The sequence below is a fragment of the Chiloscyllium punctatum genome, chromosome 45 (assembly GCF_047496795.1).
Source record: "Chiloscyllium punctatum isolate Juve2018m chromosome 45, sChiPun1.3, whole genome shotgun sequence".
Classification (NCBI taxonomy): domain Eukaryota; kingdom Metazoa; phylum Chordata; class Chondrichthyes; order Orectolobiformes; family Hemiscylliidae; genus Chiloscyllium; species Chiloscyllium punctatum.
In genome coordinates, this window is record NC_092783.1 from 24,161,130 (window position 1) to 24,181,613 (window position 20,484).

Below are 20,484 nucleotides of genomic sequence, written 5' to 3' on the forward strand. Positions count from 1 at the left end.
TCCCCTGCATGCCAGCTCCATTTCACAGTAATTCTCAGGGAGATTCTCCAACCAAACCTGAAAAGGAGAGGGTGTGATGGACAGAAGGCGCAGAGTATATGGTGCATGTTTTATACAGACCTCAGATACACTCTCATTTGTGGGGTGCTTGAACAGGACCATCGAATAGTTTCTGTAGAAAAGGGTGGTGCTGGAAAAGCACAGCAGGTCAGGCAGCATCCGAGGAGCAGGAGCATCGACAGTTTCTGTCAATCCACACACTACAACTGCAACATAAAACTTGCATCATCTGCATCCTCAGTAAAGGGCTGCGTGTCCACGTTCCAGTGTTAAAACATTAATGTACAAAATGGGGAACTGCCAGATGAAAAATGTTTTCGCTTCATAATTGACCTGCTAGTTCTATGGTACACGGATCATGAAGCCTGTTGACCAGTTACCACAATCAATCAGTTATTTTACAACAGCCCCTGAGGAGAGGTGAGGGACCCCAATTAAACTCATGTAGAAGTTTGAAAACGTACCTGTTGCCCTCAAACTGCTGCACTTTCCAGCATTGCTACACAATGCTAACTGTTTCCATGTGTCCCCCAGCAGTCTGTGCCTGATTTGTGGCTCCATGTTCTTACTGACAGACCTTCTGTCCATAATCCCCACTCTACTCTTAGATTCAGAATTTAATTCAAGGACTGATGGGTTTTCTTCTCAAGACAGTCAACAATGCTGTCCTTGCTGGGCCACTCAACATGGTCTTAACCTGGGGCATATCCGGCTTGTATTTTTAACAGACAGCCTGCCTTAGCAAGCTGTAAAACGCATGTCAGAGGTGGGGTATTGAGGATTACTGATCTGGTAGCAGATGTGCTGAGACAGAGCAAAACATTCATTCATGTGACAGTAATTCAGGGCAGTATTTCACAGTTTGAGCACAATACGAGTGATTGGGGAACTCTATCTTACGCAGACCATCTTCCTATTCTCTATAAAGAGCTGTGCTCATTGTAAACAATCTCTCCGACCTGAACACTGCTCATTTGTGGGAATGTGTCAGGGCACTTTGCTTTGTCATAATGTGGACCCTCACCTAAGTGTCATTTTAAATGATTCTCAAAGTAACACTGTTCAGAATTCACAAACCTCTTAGAGATGGACCCTAGAGGTTATCTCACTTCTGTTATGTGCTCATTTACTTGATTTCATTTCATTCATTGACTCAATCTATTCCTCAGAAAGGCAGCCGACATCGTGAAAGACCTCTCCCACCCTGCTTATGAACTCTTTCAATCTCTTCCATCAGGCAGAAGATTCAAAAGTTTAAACACACGTACTAACAGATTCAAGAACAGCTTCTTCCCCGCTGTTATCAGATGTCTGAATGGGCCTAGGAGATTGAGTTGAAAAGTGGTGCTGGAAAAGCACAGTAGGTCAGGCAGTAAGCAAGGGGCAGAGAAGTCAACATTTTAGGCATAAGCCCTTTATCAGGAATATGGGGCCGGGGTGGAGCAGGGCTGAGAGGAGGGTGGAGGGTGGAGGTGGGGAACATCTCTGGGGCAAACACCAAACAACCCCAGCCCCTGGTGGTCAACTACTTCAACTCCTCTTCCCACTCTGTCAAATGACATGCAGGTCCTGGGCCTTCTCCACTGTCAAATCCAAGCCACCCAACACCTGGAGGAAGAACACCTCACCTTCCACCTTGGGACCCTCCAACCATACAGCATCAACGTCAATTTCAATAGTTTCCTCCTCTCCTCCTTCCTCGCCTCATCCCAGATCCAACCCTCCAACTCGACACCATCCTCTTGACCTGTCCGACCTGTCCATTTTCCTTCCCACCTATCCGCTCCACCCTCCTCTCCAACCTATCACCATTACCCCCCCCCCCCCCCATCTACCTATTGCCTTCCCAGCTACCTTTCCCCCAGCCCCATCCCCACCCCCACCCTATTTATCTCTCAGCTCCCTTCCCCCACATCCACATTCCTGATGAAGGGCTTATGCCTGAAATGTCGACTCTCCTGCTCCTTGGATGCTGTCTCCTGCTGTGTATTTCTAGCACCACATTTTTTTTTCTGAATGGGCCCCTCAAATTTCCAATCAAATGTTGACTTGGCTTTCTTTGTAGTTGTAGTTTTGCCCTGTTGGATTATCCTATGATCTAGCGTGAGCTGGTTTGTACAGAGGGATGTGCCCCAGAGTTGCTCTTGTTTTGTGTTTTCATTTTCTGAGTCATCCTTTCAGCTACAAACAATTTCAGTTTAAATAAAGATGTTCCATACACTGTACGACCCAAGGTGCCCCAAATCTGGGAGCCTGTTCCTGAACAAACTGTGTCTGACATTTTAGCGAACAGGCTAAAGGGAGTAATGATGCACCTACGCCAACGCTAGCTCACAGCTGGGGTGTGGTTTCTTGAAAGACGATTTCTCGGGATGATAGCGGAGCACAGCAGGGAAAATTTAACAGCATGGGAAACGTAGAAGAATTTGGATAGTGTTTAGGGATCGACTGTATCCACAGGCTGGTGAGTCTGTGGCTCCAATTTAAAATGGGGGGAAGTTTCATATTGATTAGTTGGAGCACAGACCAGTTGAGTCAGTGACCATTGTATTAGATTAGATTACATTACATTACAGTGTGGAAACAAGTCCACACCGACCCGCAACCCACTCATACCCCTACATTTACCCCTTACCTAACACTACGGGTAATTTAGCATGGCCAATTCACCTGACCTGCACATCTTTGGACTGTGGGAGGAAACCGGAGCACCCGGAGGAAACCCACGCAGACACAGGGAGAATGTGCAAACTCCACACAGTCAGTCGCCTGAGGTGGGAATTGAACCCGGGTCTCTGGCACTGTGAGGCAGCAGTGCTAACCACTGTGCCACCATGCTGTCCATTTATTCAAAATGCAAGTCGAGGACTCAAAGGAGAATCGGGGCAGTTTGGAATCAATACATGGACACGAGGACTGAGTGGGATTGGTTTTAGTTTGAATGTAGGGGGGTGGGACTGGTTTTGGGGTCACTCCAATCAGGATTGAGCAAATACACAAAGTACAGAAAGGTCATGATGATGTAAATCTCCGCCTCTGAGAGAAGGGAATCGGTCACAGGTTCTGATTCCAGCTGTTAATATCATTCCCATAAACCAAGAGCTGTCAAAATTTGTGGCCTATTTCAGAGGCTCAATTATGATGGCAATTACCCTGGCCTCTCCCCATAATACACACTCCCGCGTGCATCACCTCTCTCACGAACTGCTCCTGCCTACAACCCCCCCTCCCCCGAACAGACTCATGGCAGCTTCTACACAGATGTGGGAACATCACTTACAGATTCCTCTCACCATCCTGACTTGGAAATACATGACCATTCCTTCAGTATCGCTGGGTCAAAATCCTGGAATTCCCTCCCTAAGGGCATTGTGGGTCAACCTACAGCATATGGACTGCAGCGGTTCAAGAAAGCAGCTCACCCCAACATTCTCAAGGGGCAACTAGGGACAGACAAATGCTGGGCCTAGAGAGACGCCCATATTCCACACATGAATTTTTTTAAAAATCCAGGGTGCCAGACAGAGCCTTGCTTCTGATCTTCCCACCAGTTCCTAGCACCAGAGCCTGCACAACATTAAACCTGGTCCTCACACCAGGTCCCTGCACTGTGTGGATCTCCTGCACCTGATCACCATTCGATTCTGCCACACCCATTCAGTGCCAGAACCCATGTGTTTGAACACAGTGGGAGCCTCACACTTGATCATTGCACAGGATCCCCTCACAGACCAAATCACCATGCTCTGTGCTGTCACAGCATAGGGTTGAGGAGCACCACAATCCTCCTCTTGTACCTGTGACAGAGCAGCCTGAAGCGCAGTTCCATTTCCCAGGGTCCAGTTGTTAATGTGTCCGTGACCCGGGGCCAGTTGTTACCGTGTCCTGACCTGGGGCCCCAGTTGTTAACAAGTCCATGACCTGGGGCCCCAGTTAACGAGTCCATGACCTGGGGCCCCGGTTGTTAACGAGTCCATGACCTGTTGTTAGGTGCTGATGCCCCAGGATTTTGCTTACTCGGTGGAGGAGGTGCTAACCCCCACGGCCTGCTCCTGTGCTGGGCCCAGGATGTCGAGCTCATCCACCTGTGGGTGATGGGTGTTGCCATGGTCACGGGGCGGTGAGGTCAGGTTGGTGACAGACCTGCTCCTGACACACTGGAAATCCACATGCCGGCTCTTCCCCTCCTCCTTCTCCCAGGACATGTGGATGAATGGTCGCTGCACATAGTTGTAGATCACTTCGTAACGGCCCCCAGCTCGCAGCTTCACCTTCTCCTTACACGTCGGGTAACCTAGACAACACGGCACAAAAACATTAACCTGTCATTCACACTCCACTTTTCTGGGATCCTAGTGTGTACAAACGTGTTACAGAGTTAACCCTTATGACAACTTCAGGGCTTCTGAACGTGGGTGGGGATGTGGAGGTGTGTGTTTGTCGGGGGGTGGGTGTGGATAGCACTCTCCCCTGAGTCACTAGGGTTAGGCTCAGATCACATGAGGCTTTGGTCTGTAATCCTGACAGACAAAAAGGTGTGAGCTGTCAGACCAAAACTCCTTTCAATATGTTATAAAAGGTCCCAGGGTAAGGGAGCTCTCACCCCTTTCCCTGGAAGCAGTATAAACTGAGGAGGATAGGGCACCGCTCTTAAAAAAAAGGACATAGGTCAGTGATGTGGACGGACAGGTGACACGAAGTTCAACGTACAGAAGTGAGTGTGTCGGCAGGAAACCCAGTGGTAACATAAAAGGGTGCAGCCGTAAAGGTGCATTAATGGAGCTACCTGGTGAGGGGTTGGTTCATAAAGCATCCTGTATGTAGGCTTTCTTAATAGCAGCATCGAGCACAAGAGCAAGAAGAGGGGGATGTTGTGAGACTTTGGTTAGACCTCAGCTGGAGTATTCAGTGCAGTTCTGGGCCTGAGACATGAGACAGACTATGAAGGCATTAGGATGTAGGAAAGATTCAGGGGAATAGATGGGATTCAGAGATGAGGCACTTCAGTGACATGGGCTGATTGGTAAAGATTAGACTGTTCACATACAGGCACACAGCACAGAAACAGACCCTTCAGTCCAACCAGGCCATGCCAACCACATTCCCAAACCAAACTAGTCCCACCTGCCTGCTCCTTCCAAACCTTTCCAATTCAGTACTTCTCTCAATGTCTTTTAAATGTTGTAATTGTACCTGTATCTACCACTTCCTCTGAATGTTCGTTCCACACACAAACCACACTCTGTGTAAAAAAAGAAGCTGCTCCTCATGTCCTTTTTAAAAAGGAGAGGAAGTGGGGCAATGCCAATTGCTTATTTGGAGAGCTGGAATGAACACAGTGAGCCGAATGGCTTCCTGTGCTGGAACCACTTGTGGCCAGCAAGCATGACAAATGTGACTACTTCAAAAGGGTCTTCATGGCTCTGGCAGTGAGATCAGCCGTTCTCAGGCAAACTCCCATTTCTTACTAGGCGAAAGTGAGGACTGCAGATGCTGGAGATTAGAGTCAAGAGTGTGGCGCTGGAAAAGCACAGCAGGTCAGGCAGCATCCGAGGAGCAGGAGAATCATTCCTGATGAAGGGCTTTTGCCTGAAATGTCAATTTCCTCAGATGCCACCTGACCTGCTGTGTTTTTTCAGCACCACTCTCTTGACTCCTATTTCTTACCATCCCATCCAGCTCACCTTCAATTCCAATGCGGATGTTCTTTAGCCCTCGGTCCTTCAACACCTGTTTGGCGACCTCCCGGTTCTCAATATACTTGAAGAACCTGTACAGTTTGGTGCTATAAATAACTGAAACAGAAACAACATGGTTAATATTCCCACTTCGCACCCACATCCCTCTCGTTTCCTGTGTATTCCTCTGTGTCCTCTAGGAAAAGGGGAGTCCTTATTGAACCCGCAGCATGGGGTTGGGACGTAAGACGCTGAAAAATGTGGCTTCTTTTCTGTGCACAGGTCACTGACTGAAGTGGGATGGCCGTAGCCTTCCTGTGAATGAATGTTTGTGTGAGAGGGTGTGTGGGAGAGTGAATGTGCACATCCGTGTGTGTGAGAGAGAGAGTAAATGTGTGACTGTGAGTGAGTGTGTGAGGGTAAATGTGTGAGTGTGACTGCGAGTGTGTGTGTGTGTAAGAAAGTAAATGAGTGTGAGTGTGTGTGAGAGGGTGAGTAACTGAGAGTGTGGCTGTGAGTGAGTGTGCAAGTCAGTGTGTGTGTGAGAGTGAGTATGGGAGTGAGTGTGTGTGTTTGGAATTGGGATTTCAAGGGATAGGATTATTTGCTTAGGATTTAACAGATAACCAGTATGCCGCTTGTTTGAGGACTATGTTTCTCTATAATAAAGGTGTCATGTTTCAGTTTATTGGTGTAAGTCTGTCATTCTAGTTAACAGTAACAAAGAGAAGCAGTTTTTAGTGATTGGTGTGATGCAATGTTTACTCTTTGGTGGAACATGTGAAGTAGTGAAACTAGTGAGTGCCAGTGTACTCCTCTGCCACACTCATTCCCCGTTTCTGTTGGTGAGTAAAACCCGGACCCTCTGGAATTTCCTCATTCAAACTCTCAGCTTCTCCTTTTGAGTTCCTTAAAGCGTACCTCTTCTGGCCTGCTATCTTCCCTTTGAGTTACGGTATCAAACCTTGTTTTAATAAATGAGGCTTTCGAGATGTTTCACTACGTTGAAGGCACTACAGAAAAGCGCTCAGTTGTTGTTGCATGAGGGTCCATGCACAGCTGCTTCATGGCAACTATGGAACGTGATAATTAACCCCATTATCACTGGGCCATCAGACAGATGACTGCTCAAATTAATGTGGAATTGACAAATTTACCACAAATGTGGGACAGTGTGTTCTTGTCAAAGCAATAAAGGACCCAGCATTACACAGACCAAATGTTTCATGGTGAAGGGATATCTCAGCCACACTCAGCTCTTACTTTGAGAATATTCCTCTCCCATCTGTGGTGGATGTTGTTGATCCCAGTCCACTGTGTCCTCATGTGCCAGCACCACCACGTGGCACTCCCGCTCCCCCTTCCGGGCACTCGACACCATCAGGGGAAACACCAACTCTTCCAGGTTCCTCTCAAACTGCTTCCGTGCCCCATCGTTCGACAGCTCATGTAACAGAGCACCTGGAAGAGATGTCCACAGTGTAAGCAGAGATCAGCACCTCCAGTCCACGCTGCTCAGTCACCCCTGTTCAAATCATTTCATCAAGTGCCACATCAAAGGTCCCTACACAAAATACGAGCTCACGGGAAAGTTATTGACCTGGAGAGAGGATGGGTCAACCAACAGGAAGCAGAGATAAGTGGGTCATTTTTGAGTTGACAGGAATCAATGCTGAGACCACAGCTATTTGCAACCTATTATTAATGACACGGATGAAAGGGCTGAAAGTTTTGTTACTAAATTTGCTGATTATTCAACAATAGGTAGGAGAGTTACTTATGAAGAGGACGTAAGGAGTTTACAAAGAGATACAGTTTGGGTAAGTTGGCAGGCAGCCCATTGGCAGGTGGGAGTATATTATGTGAAATATGAACTTGTCCATTTTGGCAGGAAGAACAAAGGCAGCACTGTATTTATTGATTTATGTTATGGAGAGAGATTGCAGAGCTCTTTGAGGTGTTTTGATATATTATATATATATATATCACAAAAAGTCAGTCTGAAGGTCCAGCAAGTATTTAGGATGATGGATGGCACACTTAATTATTTTGAAGGAATTGGAATACAGAAGTTGGGACATTTTGAAATGGTTGCATAGCCGTGTTGCTAAGACCACATCTGGAGTTAAATGCCCAGTTTTGGTTTCTTCTTTATGCAAGGATATAATTGCACTAAAAATAGCTCAGAGAAGGTGTACCCGATCGATAAGGGTTTATCCAATCATGAAAGAGAGAACTGGTTGGGTCTGCGTTCATTTGAGTTTCTTACGGGTGATCTAACTGAAAGAGACAAGGTCTTGAGGGAACTTGGCAGAGTGGATGTGAGAGATACTGGAGTTAGGAGCTGGTTTCTAGACTGAAATGAGGATTTGTTCTTTTCTTTCAAAGGGTCAGAAATCTGTAGAATCCTCTTCCCCAGACAGCAAAGTGACTGCAGCCTTGCATATTTTAAAGGTCGAGTCAGGTAGATTCCTGACTGATAAGAGAATGAAAGGATTTCGGGAGAAACAGGAAAGCAGAGTTGAAGCCACATTAGATCAGCTCGGATTGAAGGGAACAGCAGGCCATAAATGGTATGGTTTGTATGACTGTGAATTCATGTGGACATAGAAATAGCATCACCTGGTGAATCACAAGCACCAGAAAAGCTGAGATTTCTTCAACAGCATCTTCCAAACCTACATCTAGAAGCACAAGAGGCAGACACATGGGAACACCACCCAACCCTGGAAACATATCACCATTCTTTCAGTATCTCTGGGTTGCAATCGTGGTGGTGTATCTGCATCACTCAGACAGCAACATTGCCGGGCCTGGCAGCAGGTTTTATTATATTGCACCACTCACCTTTTGTCATGAACTGAAATGAGAAATATTAGGAAGACAAATGCCTCACAGCCAGTCCTTGCCCGCTATGTGATGATGTGAGGCACTGTTCCCGTGTTATGTACTTACTGAGATCGCGACAGCGGATTGTATTGTGAGTAAAGCTGATGCACAGATAGTCACATGCATCCCGGAGTTCTTGCACTGAAATACCGTCAGGACACTGAATGACTCCAGTTGTGTAATAATCCTGAAAAGACACAAGGTCATAACGATGAGTTCAACGAGTATGATTTGATGGAAATCCAACTCCCATGTTCTGAAACAATAATTTTAAAATTAATTCCCAGGATTTGGACAGTTTAATTTGCAGATAGTTACCACTTCTTGCCTTGTTTCATTTGGGTCACTGAAATCTCTGCCAGACCCTGCGCGATGAGAACTTTAACACACCTCCTCTGCAGCCTCTCCAGTGCAGCTGTATCTTTCTGAGAATAGGGTGCGTGCGGAAATCCAGCACTAGCCTCTAACCAGGGTTTTATACAGATCAATCTTAGCCTTCCATCTCTTATAAAGAATGTCAAATGGTTTCTTTGCCACTTTATTGATCCGCCAGCCACTTCCAACACACCATGGACATGTCCGCTGATTCCCCCACACCTCAGTATCTACCGATTATTCTCTAAGTCTTGTCTGGTTGGCCTTCTCCAAGTACATGACTTTACTTTTGACCTCCACCTACTGACGTTCTGCCCAGCTGTCTGTGCCATTCTTGCAGTCTTTATCAACATTACAAGGACAAAGCTAATCTCTGCACTAACAGACCTCTTAACCATACCCTCTGTATTCAAGGGCAAATCATTGACACGTCCCACAAACAGCAGGGAGTGTAGGACTGAGGGCTGGGGAATCCTCCTGCCAGCCACAGAAACACTCACCCATCATTACTCTATACTCCCTCGTTCTGAGCTGCTTTTGGATCGATCTTACTAGTCTGTCTTGGATCCTGACGGTTTTAACATTTGTGATCAGTGTGCCACATCCTGCCAAATACAAAGCATTGCTCAAGCTGATATAGACCAAATCCAACACACTCCCTCATTGACTGTCTTTGTATCTCAAGCATTCAGCCACAGAGTCATACAGACCCCCTTTGTTCCAACCAGTCCATGCCAACCATAATTTCAAACTAACCCACCTGTCTGCTCGTGGCCCATATCCCTCCAAACATTTCTGCTTCATTACTTATCTAAATGTCTTTTCAATGCTGTAACTGTACTCACATCTGCCATTTCCCCGGAAGTTCATTCTATACACAAACCCACTCCCTCTGTGCTGTCGCTTTCTGCAATCTTTTCCCAATTAAATAATACAGAGAAACCTCGATTATCTGAAGGACATGAACGGGGAGTATTTCATTCAATTAATTGAGTTCCGGATACTCAAATTCTGGATAACATTGTTTAGCCGAGCATCGGGACCTTGTGATCTTGCGGGATAATCCGATTTTTGGATAATCGTGGTTCCTCTGTATTCAGCTCCTCTATTCTTCCTGCCAATGTTCATAACCTCACAATTTCTCACGTTATATTCTATCTGCCTAGTTTTATCCCGCACACTAAACCAGTCCATATCCCTCTATATCCAAACAATTTCCCACATTGTTGGGTAGATCCCAGTCTTGTAGCTGTACTGGATTCACTTGGCTGGTGGTATGGTTTAGAGGTTTACAGCATGGAAACAGGCCCTTCGGCCCAACTTGTCTGTGCTGCCCAGATCCACAATTAAACTTGTCCCATTTGCCTGAGTTTGGTCCATATCCCTCTATACATATCCCATCAGTGTACCTGTCTAAATGTGTCTTAAATGACAAAATTGTACTCACCTCCCTCACTACCTCTGGCAGCCTGTTCCAGACACTCACGACCCTCTGAAAAACATTGTCCCTGTGGACCCTTTTGTATCTCTCCCCTCTCATCTTAAACCAATGCCCTCTACTTCTAGACTCCCCTACCCTGGGAAATGCTGTTCGCTATCAACCTTATCTAACCCTCTGATGAGGTTTATAGAGGTCATAGACCTTTAGAAGGTCACCCCTCAGCCTCCTACAGTCCAGGGAGAAAAGTCCCAGCCTACCCAGAGAGAAAATGCTGGAAACTCTCAGCAGGTCATCGAATGCTGCCAGACCTGCTGAGATTTTCCAGCATTTTCTCTTTTGGTACTTCATCCGCAGTAATTTGCTTTTACCCAGCCTACCCAGCTTCTCCTTATAACTCAAACCTTCCAGTTAGGTAATATCCCAGTAAATCTTTCGGCATTCCGGCAGCCGTGTCCTTCAGTGTATGGCTAGTTGTGATGGGGATGGACACTGAGGGCTCGTGGAGTCTGGGGTGTCTGGGACCAGAAGTGCCATTTTAAGGCTGAGATGAGGAGGACCTTCCTCTGAGGGTTGAGAGCCTTTGGAACTCCTTGCTACAGAGAGCTGTCGGGGCAAAGCCCTAGTGTATATTTGAGACAGATAGACTAATGGTCACTTGGGGAATGAAGGGTTATAGGGAAAATGCAGGAAAGGGGGGGTGGGGAATGTCAGATCCTATAAAATGGTGGAACAGATTCAAAGGCCCTGATCCTATTTCTTATGGAAGCCATCTTCAGCCCCTCTTGGATATTAAACAGAGGAGCACTGATTGGTCAGCCGAGGGAGGACAGTACATGGTTATCAGCAGGAGGTTTCCTTGCCCGTATCTGACCTTGACCGTGAGACCACACAGGGACCAGAGGTGGCTCTTGCAGCTGCTCATGAGTGTGTCATTCCCTCTGGTTGGTGTGTCTCTGCCAATGAGATTGGACATTCGGAGGGATGGTGGTGGAGGAGTCTATAACACTGGTTAATAATCAGAGCCACAGAACTATACCATTTTATAACTTTGTTGAGTTATAAATTATAGCATAGACTTGTATTTAACCAAGAGTTTGTGTCATTGTCTTTACCCACTGTCCAAGTTAGAAATAGCTCTTTATTTCCTTTATTCCAATTAATTTTAATTTTAAACCACAGTGTCTCACAGTTTTATAACTCACTTGTGTTGCTACAGTTTTAATATCATTGTGACTTACGCACGCACGCTGTGTGTGTGTGTGTGTGTGCGTGATAATTGATTAACCATTCCCGTTGATGGAATGAACGAGGTAAGTTACAGGATAGGAACAGACAGCAAAGTCCTGGGGTATAACAGCAACAGCACATCTTCCCACCCCCCCCCCCCCTCAACCCCGGCCTTCCTACTGTAATCTGGGCATCACACTCTCCTCAAAAAAGATGAATCTTTCCTAATGGGTTTTCCTGGTACACGGTGCCAAATGCCAGTCTGTGCCTGGGATAGGGGTGTTACTGAACACAGTGAAGGGTGAACTCACCAGAACTGCACGGAACACCGTGGAACTGAGACCCTCAGCGATCTCGTGCTCGCCTTTCTGGTTCGCCTGGGTGACCTTATGGTCTTGGCCAGAGGTGAACATTCTGGGGGAGAAAAGACCAAATCCTTTACAGACGGAAGGGTATTCCCAGGGACAGCAAGCAGCCACCATTTCCCCTTCCCGCTCCTCCATCCCTCACAATGCTGTCCTTCATCAGGACTGTACCTCACTGCAATGGATTCTCGTCCATCTCCCTTCCCCCACCAGACAGGGTGAGGCACTACACCCTGGGATCACAGGGCAACCCATCGCAACGCAGACCGGGACTGAGACAGGGGCCTGTGTATTTATACAGCATAACACAGACAAGGATTGAGACAGGGGCCTGTGTATTTGTATTGTATAATGCAGACCAGGACTGAGATAGGGGCCTGTGTATTTATACTGTATAACGCAGACCGGGATTGAGACCGGGGCCTGTGTATTTGTATTGTATAATGCAGACCAGGACTGAGACAGGGGCCTGTGTATTTGTATTGTATAATGCAGACAAGGATTGAGACAGGGGCCTGTGTATTTGTATTGTATAATGCAGACCAGGACTGAGACAGGGTCCTGTGTATTTATACAGTATAATGCAGACCAGGACTGAGACAGGGGCCTGTGTATTTATACAGTATAACGCAGACCAGGACTAAGACAGGGGCCTGTGTATTTATACAGCATAACACAGACAAGGATTGAGACAGGGGCCTGTGTATTTGTATTGTATAATGTAGACCGGGGCTGAGACAGGGGCCTGTGTATTTATACAGTATAACGCAGACCAGGACTGAGACAGGGGCCTGTGTATTTATACTGTATAACGCAGACCTGGATTGAGACAGGGGCCTGTGTATTTATACAGTACAACGCAGAGTGGGTTGTGATGCCGGAGCTTTGAGCCTGTGATGCTCCATTTCAGATGTCGATGTGGCATTGCCCAGCTGAGGTAGACAGTGAGGGCCTGGTATGTTCGATGTTCAGTGCTCCCTGTTTTCCGAAGGGAGCGTTGGAGAGTATCCGATTGTCGGGAATACGTACCGGCCTAGCAGGGTATCAGGGTGTGCTCTGAAGATAGCAGGATCAACCACAAACCGCGTCTTATCAACAATCAGCACCACTCGCTCGCAGGCCTTTCCTGACCCACTGCTGTCCTCCCTCACAGGATCCACTGGGCCTTTACCCACTGCAGCCTTCTGGCCTGAGTGGGCATTGTGCCAGGGGGTACAGCCTGGCTGGAAAAGGGCACAGCCCTGGTTATTCTGTGTCCTGTAAACAGAGGAGGGGCCTCCCTTCCAAGGATGGGAGCTGGTGTTCTGACAGATCCGCCCCAGGTCAGGATCTAGAAGGAGAGAGAAAATGGAGTGGATTACTTTGATATGACAGGGTTCCTTCATAAGCAGAGGGCAGGCAGGGTTGGGACTGACTGCCATCCCAACTGCTGCCACTCTCCACCTGAGACGATTCAGGGGAATGAGTGTTTATTCAGCAATAGTTTTGAAAGGTGGTGTCAGTGGGAGCCTGATAGGCTCCGCCCACACCGTCCAGGCTAACTGTGGCTGGGAAGGGGTCTTCCGGAACGTTCTGACACCGCAGAGTGAAAGGCAGTTCCCTCAGCGTCTCTGGGATGCTGCAGCTTGCTGGGCAGGAAGCACATTGCAAAGTTACTCCTTCCGTTGGGCAGCATGGTGGCTCAGAGGTTAGCACTGCTGCCTTACAGAGCTAGGGACCCAGGTTCAATTCCAGCCTCAGTCTGAGTGGAGTTTGCACATTCTCCCTGTGTCTGCGTGGGTTTCCTCTGGGTGCTCTGGTTTCCTACCACAGTCCAAAGATGTGGATTGGCCATGGAAAATTGCCCACAGTGTTCAGGGATGTGTAGGCTAGGGGTAAATGTAAAGGGCTAGGTCTGGATGGGTTATCTTCAGAGAGTCAGTGTGGACTTGTTGGGCCGAATGGGCTGTTTTCACACGGTAGGGATTCAATGATGATTTTATGATTCTACATTGGCACTGACTCAGGGGCAGCCTGTCCCAGCTCTCTCAGTGCCAGGCTGTGAGCGTGACCCATCCCGGGGTTGGGGGGGGGGGGGGGTCAGGGGTATCACTGAAGGGAGACCCTAGCTGGGTGCTCCCAGCAGCCCCTTCGGACTGGCTGAGGGGAGAGGGACATATCGCTCACTGAAGGCTGTTCCAATCCCATCCTCCCACTTTTCCACAGTTGGAGTGTGTTAGACAATCTCAGGGCTGGCCTTCTTTCGACAGCTGGTCACCTCCTCCCTCCTGAGAGCCCAGCTTTGGGGTCTCTCCCATTTGTAGAGAGCTCTCCATTTGAAGGATGGACATAAAATACGGCAGATACTGGATACCTGAGATAAAGACAGAACATGCTGGAGAAACTCAGCTGGTCTGGCAGTGCTTGTGGAGAGAGATGTTGAGTTTGGTGTGACGTTCCTTCAGAACTCCATTTCCAGAATAAAGGAGCAACGTTAACTCTTAAATCATACAGGGCGAGAGGGATAAATACAAAACACTGGGTCTTTGCTTGGCACGGTGGACAGAGCTCACCTCACAGTTCAAGATTGAAGGTTCAAGTGTCACTTTCAAGCAAACCCACTCTCGTGATTCGTGTGTTTAATCCAAGCTGCCACTCCAGTACAGGGGCGGCATGGTGACTCAGTGGTTAGCACTGCTGCCTCACAACGCCAGGGATTCTGGTTCGATTCCAGCCTCGGGCAACTGACTGTGTGGAGTTTGCACATTCTCCCTGTGTCTGTGTGGGTTTCCTCCGGGTGCTCCGGTTTCCTCCCACAGTCCAAAGAGGTGCAGGTCAGGGTGGATTGGCCATGCTAAATTACCCCATGGTGTTAGGTGCGTTAGTCAGGGGGAAATGGTTCTGGGTGGATTACTCTCCAGAGGGTCGGTGTGGACTGGTTGGGTTGAAGGGCCTGTTTCCACACTGTAGGGAATCTAATTTACTGAGAGAGTGCTGCACTGTTAGAGGAGTGGTCTCTCAGAGAGTATGTTAAATCAAGGCTCAGTCTGCCCTCTCACGTTGATATAAAGGATCCCTCATGTTATTCTGAAAAGAGGCAGAGGGCCTGTATCCCCAGTTTGAGACCAATATTTATCCCTCAGTCTGCAACACAGCAAGCCAGTAATTTGCCACATTGCAGTGGGAGATTGCTGGGTACAAATTCACCGACATGATTGTAACAGTGACAGCATGGTGTGGTGGCTGGAACGAGCCTTGGAAACCCCTGAAGGGAAGACGCAACCTGTCACCTGTTTTTCTGGAAGTCAGGTAGAGAAGGATGGAGAGGCATACCCAAGCTCTGCTGCCTGATGGGGTTCATCATATTGCGGAAGCACGGAGGGAGATTGCTGTTGTCTTGCTGGTGACTGTGAAAGGCTCCCCCGACGAGCTGCGAAGGATAGGGACTCCGGTCAATCACTGCACAGTTCCCGAGAAGAGCCGCTCGGGGGCTGCGCTCTATCGCCGGTCTCGGGAAACGGGACAGCGGCCTGTGGGACAGAGGAGACAAGCTGAAGCTCAGAGGCGGGAATGAAACCGAGAGCATCGTTCTTCCAGAGGCAGCCCGGGAAGAGGTACCAGGTCATGGGTGAGCTGCCTGCGGGGAGCCAGGGCATCAATGGGGCACCGTCCGGAGATGGCACCTTGCACACTGACTGAGTCACAGCACCAGCCTCCCTGCAGGCTGGCACTCAGCACAGAAACCGCGTCTGCTTCCCCAACAGCTCCCCCAGGGGCAACAATCACTTACTAATCCTTTCAAAAACAGAGATATGTTCGCTCCACGGTCTTTATTAATGACTGCAAGGGAACAGTAAGAGGAAGTGTAAGATAACACCAGCAACGCGACACTACTCTGTCCATCATACTCTTCCTGCACTCCCTGGGGCAGGCTAATCCAGAGTTTAAACCATATCACTCAATCGCGGTTTACAGACTGTAAAGAACAAGCTTTAGCTTTATTCAAATTATATCGTCACAAGGGATAGGCATTTTAAGATTTGCATTTGTGAGTTTGAGGCGTGATGGCTGTCTATTTTCATAACGTGCATTTGAAAAGTGATCAAACCCAAGGTGAACAGTTCAGTGCATTATAAAAAAGGGGAAAGGAATAAAATGTGCCGTTCCTTAGCAACAGGGATCCAATTCCTGTTGGAGAGAAAAGCACAGCAAGCCAGGAAGTCAGTCAGTGTGGAGTATTCCGTGGGGAGTATGGGAATGTGGGACACTTGGGTTATGGAACTTAGACAGTTGCACTCAAATTAAAGATATAGCAAGTTTAGTTTGAGCTTGTTTTAGGGTACGGGGGACAGATACCAGGTGGAAAGGAATGAGACATCAAGTGGTTATAGAGAAATTCACCAAAAGGGAACTGGGTGTAGCTGTACCAGTCCAACCCTGAGCAAGGACCCTTAGTGAGGAGAAGGGGATGCCCAAATGTTTTAAGGGTATGGCTGGGAGATAGGGGTTAAAGGAGATTAAACTCTATTCTGATGTCAATAATTAAAATCTTCAAACTTATATTGACTGAAATCAACACTTTATTCCTGCTCCTTGGATGTTGCCTGAACTGCTGTGCTCTTCCAACACCACTAATCCAGAATCTGGTTTCCAGCATCTGCAGTCATTGTTTTTACCTGCTTTATTCCTCATGTTCAGCTTATATTGGCAGACCCCTGGGAGCAATTTCAGCTCCAGATTGACCTCCAGATACTAACAGAAGTGACAATCTAACAAGCCAGTCCCTCACTCGGGCACTGGACGTCTCCAGCACTGTACTGGCATCAGAGGAGCTTAGACCCAGATCACACACACCCCCTAATATACAGGCACAATGTCTATACACACACACACACACAAATAAATATTAATTCTGCTTAAGTACAGAAATCTGTCCATGTTTTCTATTATCCTGGATCAGAAAGATGAGGGAAATTGGGGAATTGTACATATTTTAAACATCTTTAACTGTTGTGACAATGCCAGGTAGTGGTTACCAACACAACACCCTAGTGAGGCAGAACAACCCATTGAACTTCTGTCAGGGTTGGTGCTGGCTCTCTGCACTCTGTTGTTAATTACATGCACTTTTGATACAATCATGACATGCAATTGCAGACCCATTTCCAAATTCCTTCAAAACCTCCGGACAAATCCCGTCAGAGCCTGACAAATCTCGCACCTTTAACCCTCAAAGATCAGCAAGGCGGCCTTTGTGTGGAGCCGCAGAAAATGGGGGAGATACGAAATGAGTATTTCGCATCAGTATTTACTGTGGAAAAGGACAATGCAAGATATAAAATGTAGGGAAATAGATGGTGACATCTTGCAAAATGTCCAGATTACAGAGGAGGAAGTGCTGGATGAGTTGAAACGAGTAAAGGTGGATAAATCCCCAGGACCTGATCAGCTGTACCCAAGAACTCTGTGGGAAGCTAGAGAAGTGATTGCTGGGCCTCTTGCTGAGATATTTGTATCATCGATAGTCACAGGTGAGGTGCCAGAAAACTGGAGGTTGGCTAACATGGTGCCACTGTATAAGAAGGGTGGTAAGGACAAGCCAGGGAACTATAGACCAGTGAGCCTGACCTCGGTGGTGGGCAAGTTGTTGGAGGGAATCCTGAGGGACAGGATGTACATGTATTTGGAAAGGCAAGGACTGATTAGGGATAGTCAACATGGCTTTGTGCATGGGAAATTATGTCTCACAAACTTGATTGAGTTTTTTGAAGAAGTAATGAAGAGGATTGATGAGGGCAGAGTGGTAGATGCGACCTATATGGACTTCAGTAAGGCGTTTGACAAGGGAGACTGGTTAGCAAGGTTAGATCTCATGGAATACAGGGAGAACTAGCCATTTGGATACAGAACTGGCTCAAAGGTAGAAGACAGAGGGTGGTGGTGGAGGGTTGTTTTTCAGACTGGAGGCCTGTGACCAGTGGAGTTCCACAAGGATCGGTGCTGGGCCCTCTACATTTTGTCATTTACATAAATGATTTGGATGTGAGCATAAGAGGCACAGTTAGTAAGTTTGCAGATGACACCAAAATTGGAGGTGTAGTGGACAGCAAAGAGGGTTACCTCAGATTACAATGGGATCTGGACCAGATGGGCCAATGGGCTGAGAAGTAGCAGGTGGAGCTTAATTCAGATAAATACGAGGTGCTGTGTTTTGGGAAAGCAAATCCTAGCAGGACTTATACACTTAATGGTAAGGTCATAGGGAGTGTTACTGAACAAAGAGACCTTGGAGTGCAGGTTCATAGCTCCTTGAAAGTGGAGTCGCAGGTAGACAGGATAGTGAAGAAGGCGTTTGGTATGCTTTCCTTGATTGGTCAGAGTATTGAGTACAGGAATTGGGAGGTCATGTTGTGGCTGTACAGGACATTGGTTAGGCCACTGTTGGAATATTGCATGCAATTCTGGTCTCCATCCTATCAGAAAGATGTTGTCAAACTTGAAAGGATTCAGAAAAGATTTACAAGGATGTTGCCAAGGTTGGAGAATTTGAGCTATAGGGAAAGGTTGAATAGGCTGGGGCTGTTTTCCCTGGAGCGTCGGAGGCTGAGGGGTGACCTTATAGAGGTTTAGAAAATTATGAGGGGCATAGATAGGGTAAATAGGCAAAGTCTTTTCCCTGGGGTGGGGGAGTCCAGAACTAGAGGGCATAGGTGTAAGGTGAGAGGGGAAAGATATAAAAGAGACCTAAGGGGCAACTTTTTCACACAGAGGGTGGTACGTGTATGGAATGAGCTGCCAGAGGATGTGGTGGAGGCTGGTACAATTGCAACATTTAAGAGGCATTTGGATGGGTATATGAATAGGAAGGGTTTGGAGGGATATGGGCCGGGTGCTGGCAGGTGGGACTAGATTGAGTTGGGATCGCTGGTCGGCATGGACGGGTTGGACCGAAGGGTCCGTTTCCATTCTGTACATCTCTATGACTCTATAACTGATCAAGTATTGCCCTCTTAGTTACTACAATCTGTCTGACTTCACTTTTAATGAATTCAGGATGAATATGTGGATTTTCTGTCACCTGTGTAAATATTAATAGGAAGGATTACTGACCTGCTTACTACAATGGGCAGGACTGTCCTCGGAGGGGAGACTGAGCCTGGACTAACTGGAGAAGGATGGGAGGGCATCAGATTGAAACATATTAAATTTGATCAAGATTGTACAGGCAAGACATAGGGAGGATGCTTCCCCATTCTCAGGATCTGGAACAGACCAGAGAGGACATTATTCAGGGATGAGGAAACATTTATCCACTCCAAGGGAAGTGAGGTGTGAAATTCTCTACCACAAAAAGCTGTAGCGGGTGAGTCACTGAATATCTTTCATGTAGGAGCAGATTTTAGATTTTAAAGGCATCATGGGGTATGGGGTGAAAGTTGGAATATGGCATGGAGTTGGATGATGTTGAAAATGGCTGTGTTTAATATTTTTGGGGTCAGTACCTCCTGTGTTTAATATTTTTGGGGTCAGTACCTCCTTTGTTTAATATTTTTGGGGTTAGTACCTCCTGTGTTTAATATTTTTGGGGTCAGTACCTCCTGTGTTTAATATTTTTGGGGTCAGTACCTCCTGTGTTTAATATTTTTGGGGTCAGTACCTCCTGTATTTAATATTTTTGGGGTTAGTACCTCCTGTGTTTAATATTTTTGGGGTCAGTACCTCCTGTGTTTAATATTTTTGGGGTCAGTACCTCCTGTGTTTAATATTTTTGGGGTCAGTACCTCCTGTGTTTAATATTTTTGGGGTCAGTACCTCCTATGTTTAATATTTTTGGGGTTAGTACCTCCTATGTTTAATATTTTTGGGGTCAGTACCTCCTGTGTTTAATATTTTTGGGGTCAGTACCTCCTATGTTTAATATTTTTGGGGTTAGTACCTCCTATGTTTAATATTTTTGGGGTTAGTACCTCCTATGTTTAATATTTTTGGGGTCAGTACCTCCTGTGTTTAATATTTTTGGGGTCAGTACCTCCTGTGCTGTCCTTCCCCATTCCTGAAGGAGACGAGCCATTGCTGCAGCTATGAGCCGAGCCTGAAGTGGCCACACCCTGAGGGGGTGATGCTGTTGCTGCTGGAGGAGACTATGTTTACAGGCTGGGAAAAAGGGACCCAGTCTGAATGGCAGCACTGCGCCAAGGATCCAGGTTCAATCCCAGCTTCAGGCAACATTCTCCTTGTGTGGGATTCCTCCCACAGGTCAGGCTGAACTGGTCCATGCTGAATTGCTCAGTGTTCAGGGACGTGTAGGTTAGGCGCATTAGTCAGAGGTAGAGCAATAGGGGAATGAGTTTGGATGGGATACTTTTTGGAGGGTCAGTGTGGACTTGTTGGGCCAAATGGCCTGTTTCCACATTATAGGGATGCGATGGTGTAGCATTGGGGAGCAGACTTCAAAGTGTGTGACACCCAC

The 20,484-nt window shown here is 47.2% G+C and overlaps 1 protein-coding gene across 1 annotated transcript; it reads right to left on the reverse strand.

The window, feature by feature from the left end:
- Nucleotides 1-1,958: 1,958 nt before the first annotated feature.
- Nucleotides 1,959-15,491, reverse strand: LOC140467235 (BTB/POZ domain-containing protein 10-like). The gene is made up of 7 exons (XM_072563467.1): nucleotides 15,348-15,491; nucleotides 13,065-13,365; nucleotides 11,982-12,084; nucleotides 8,694-8,814; nucleotides 7,002-7,199; nucleotides 5,745-5,855; nucleotides 1,959-4,354 (listed from the first exon to the last, which is right to left on the reverse strand). The coding sequence occupies exons 1-7, from the start codon at nucleotides 15,376-15,378 to the stop codon at nucleotides 4,074-4,076; spliced, it is 1,146 nt and encodes a 381-aa protein (XP_072419568.1). The 5' UTR covers nucleotides 15,379-15,491; the 3' UTR covers nucleotides 1,959-4,073.
- Nucleotides 15,492-20,484: the final 4,993 nt, after the last annotated feature.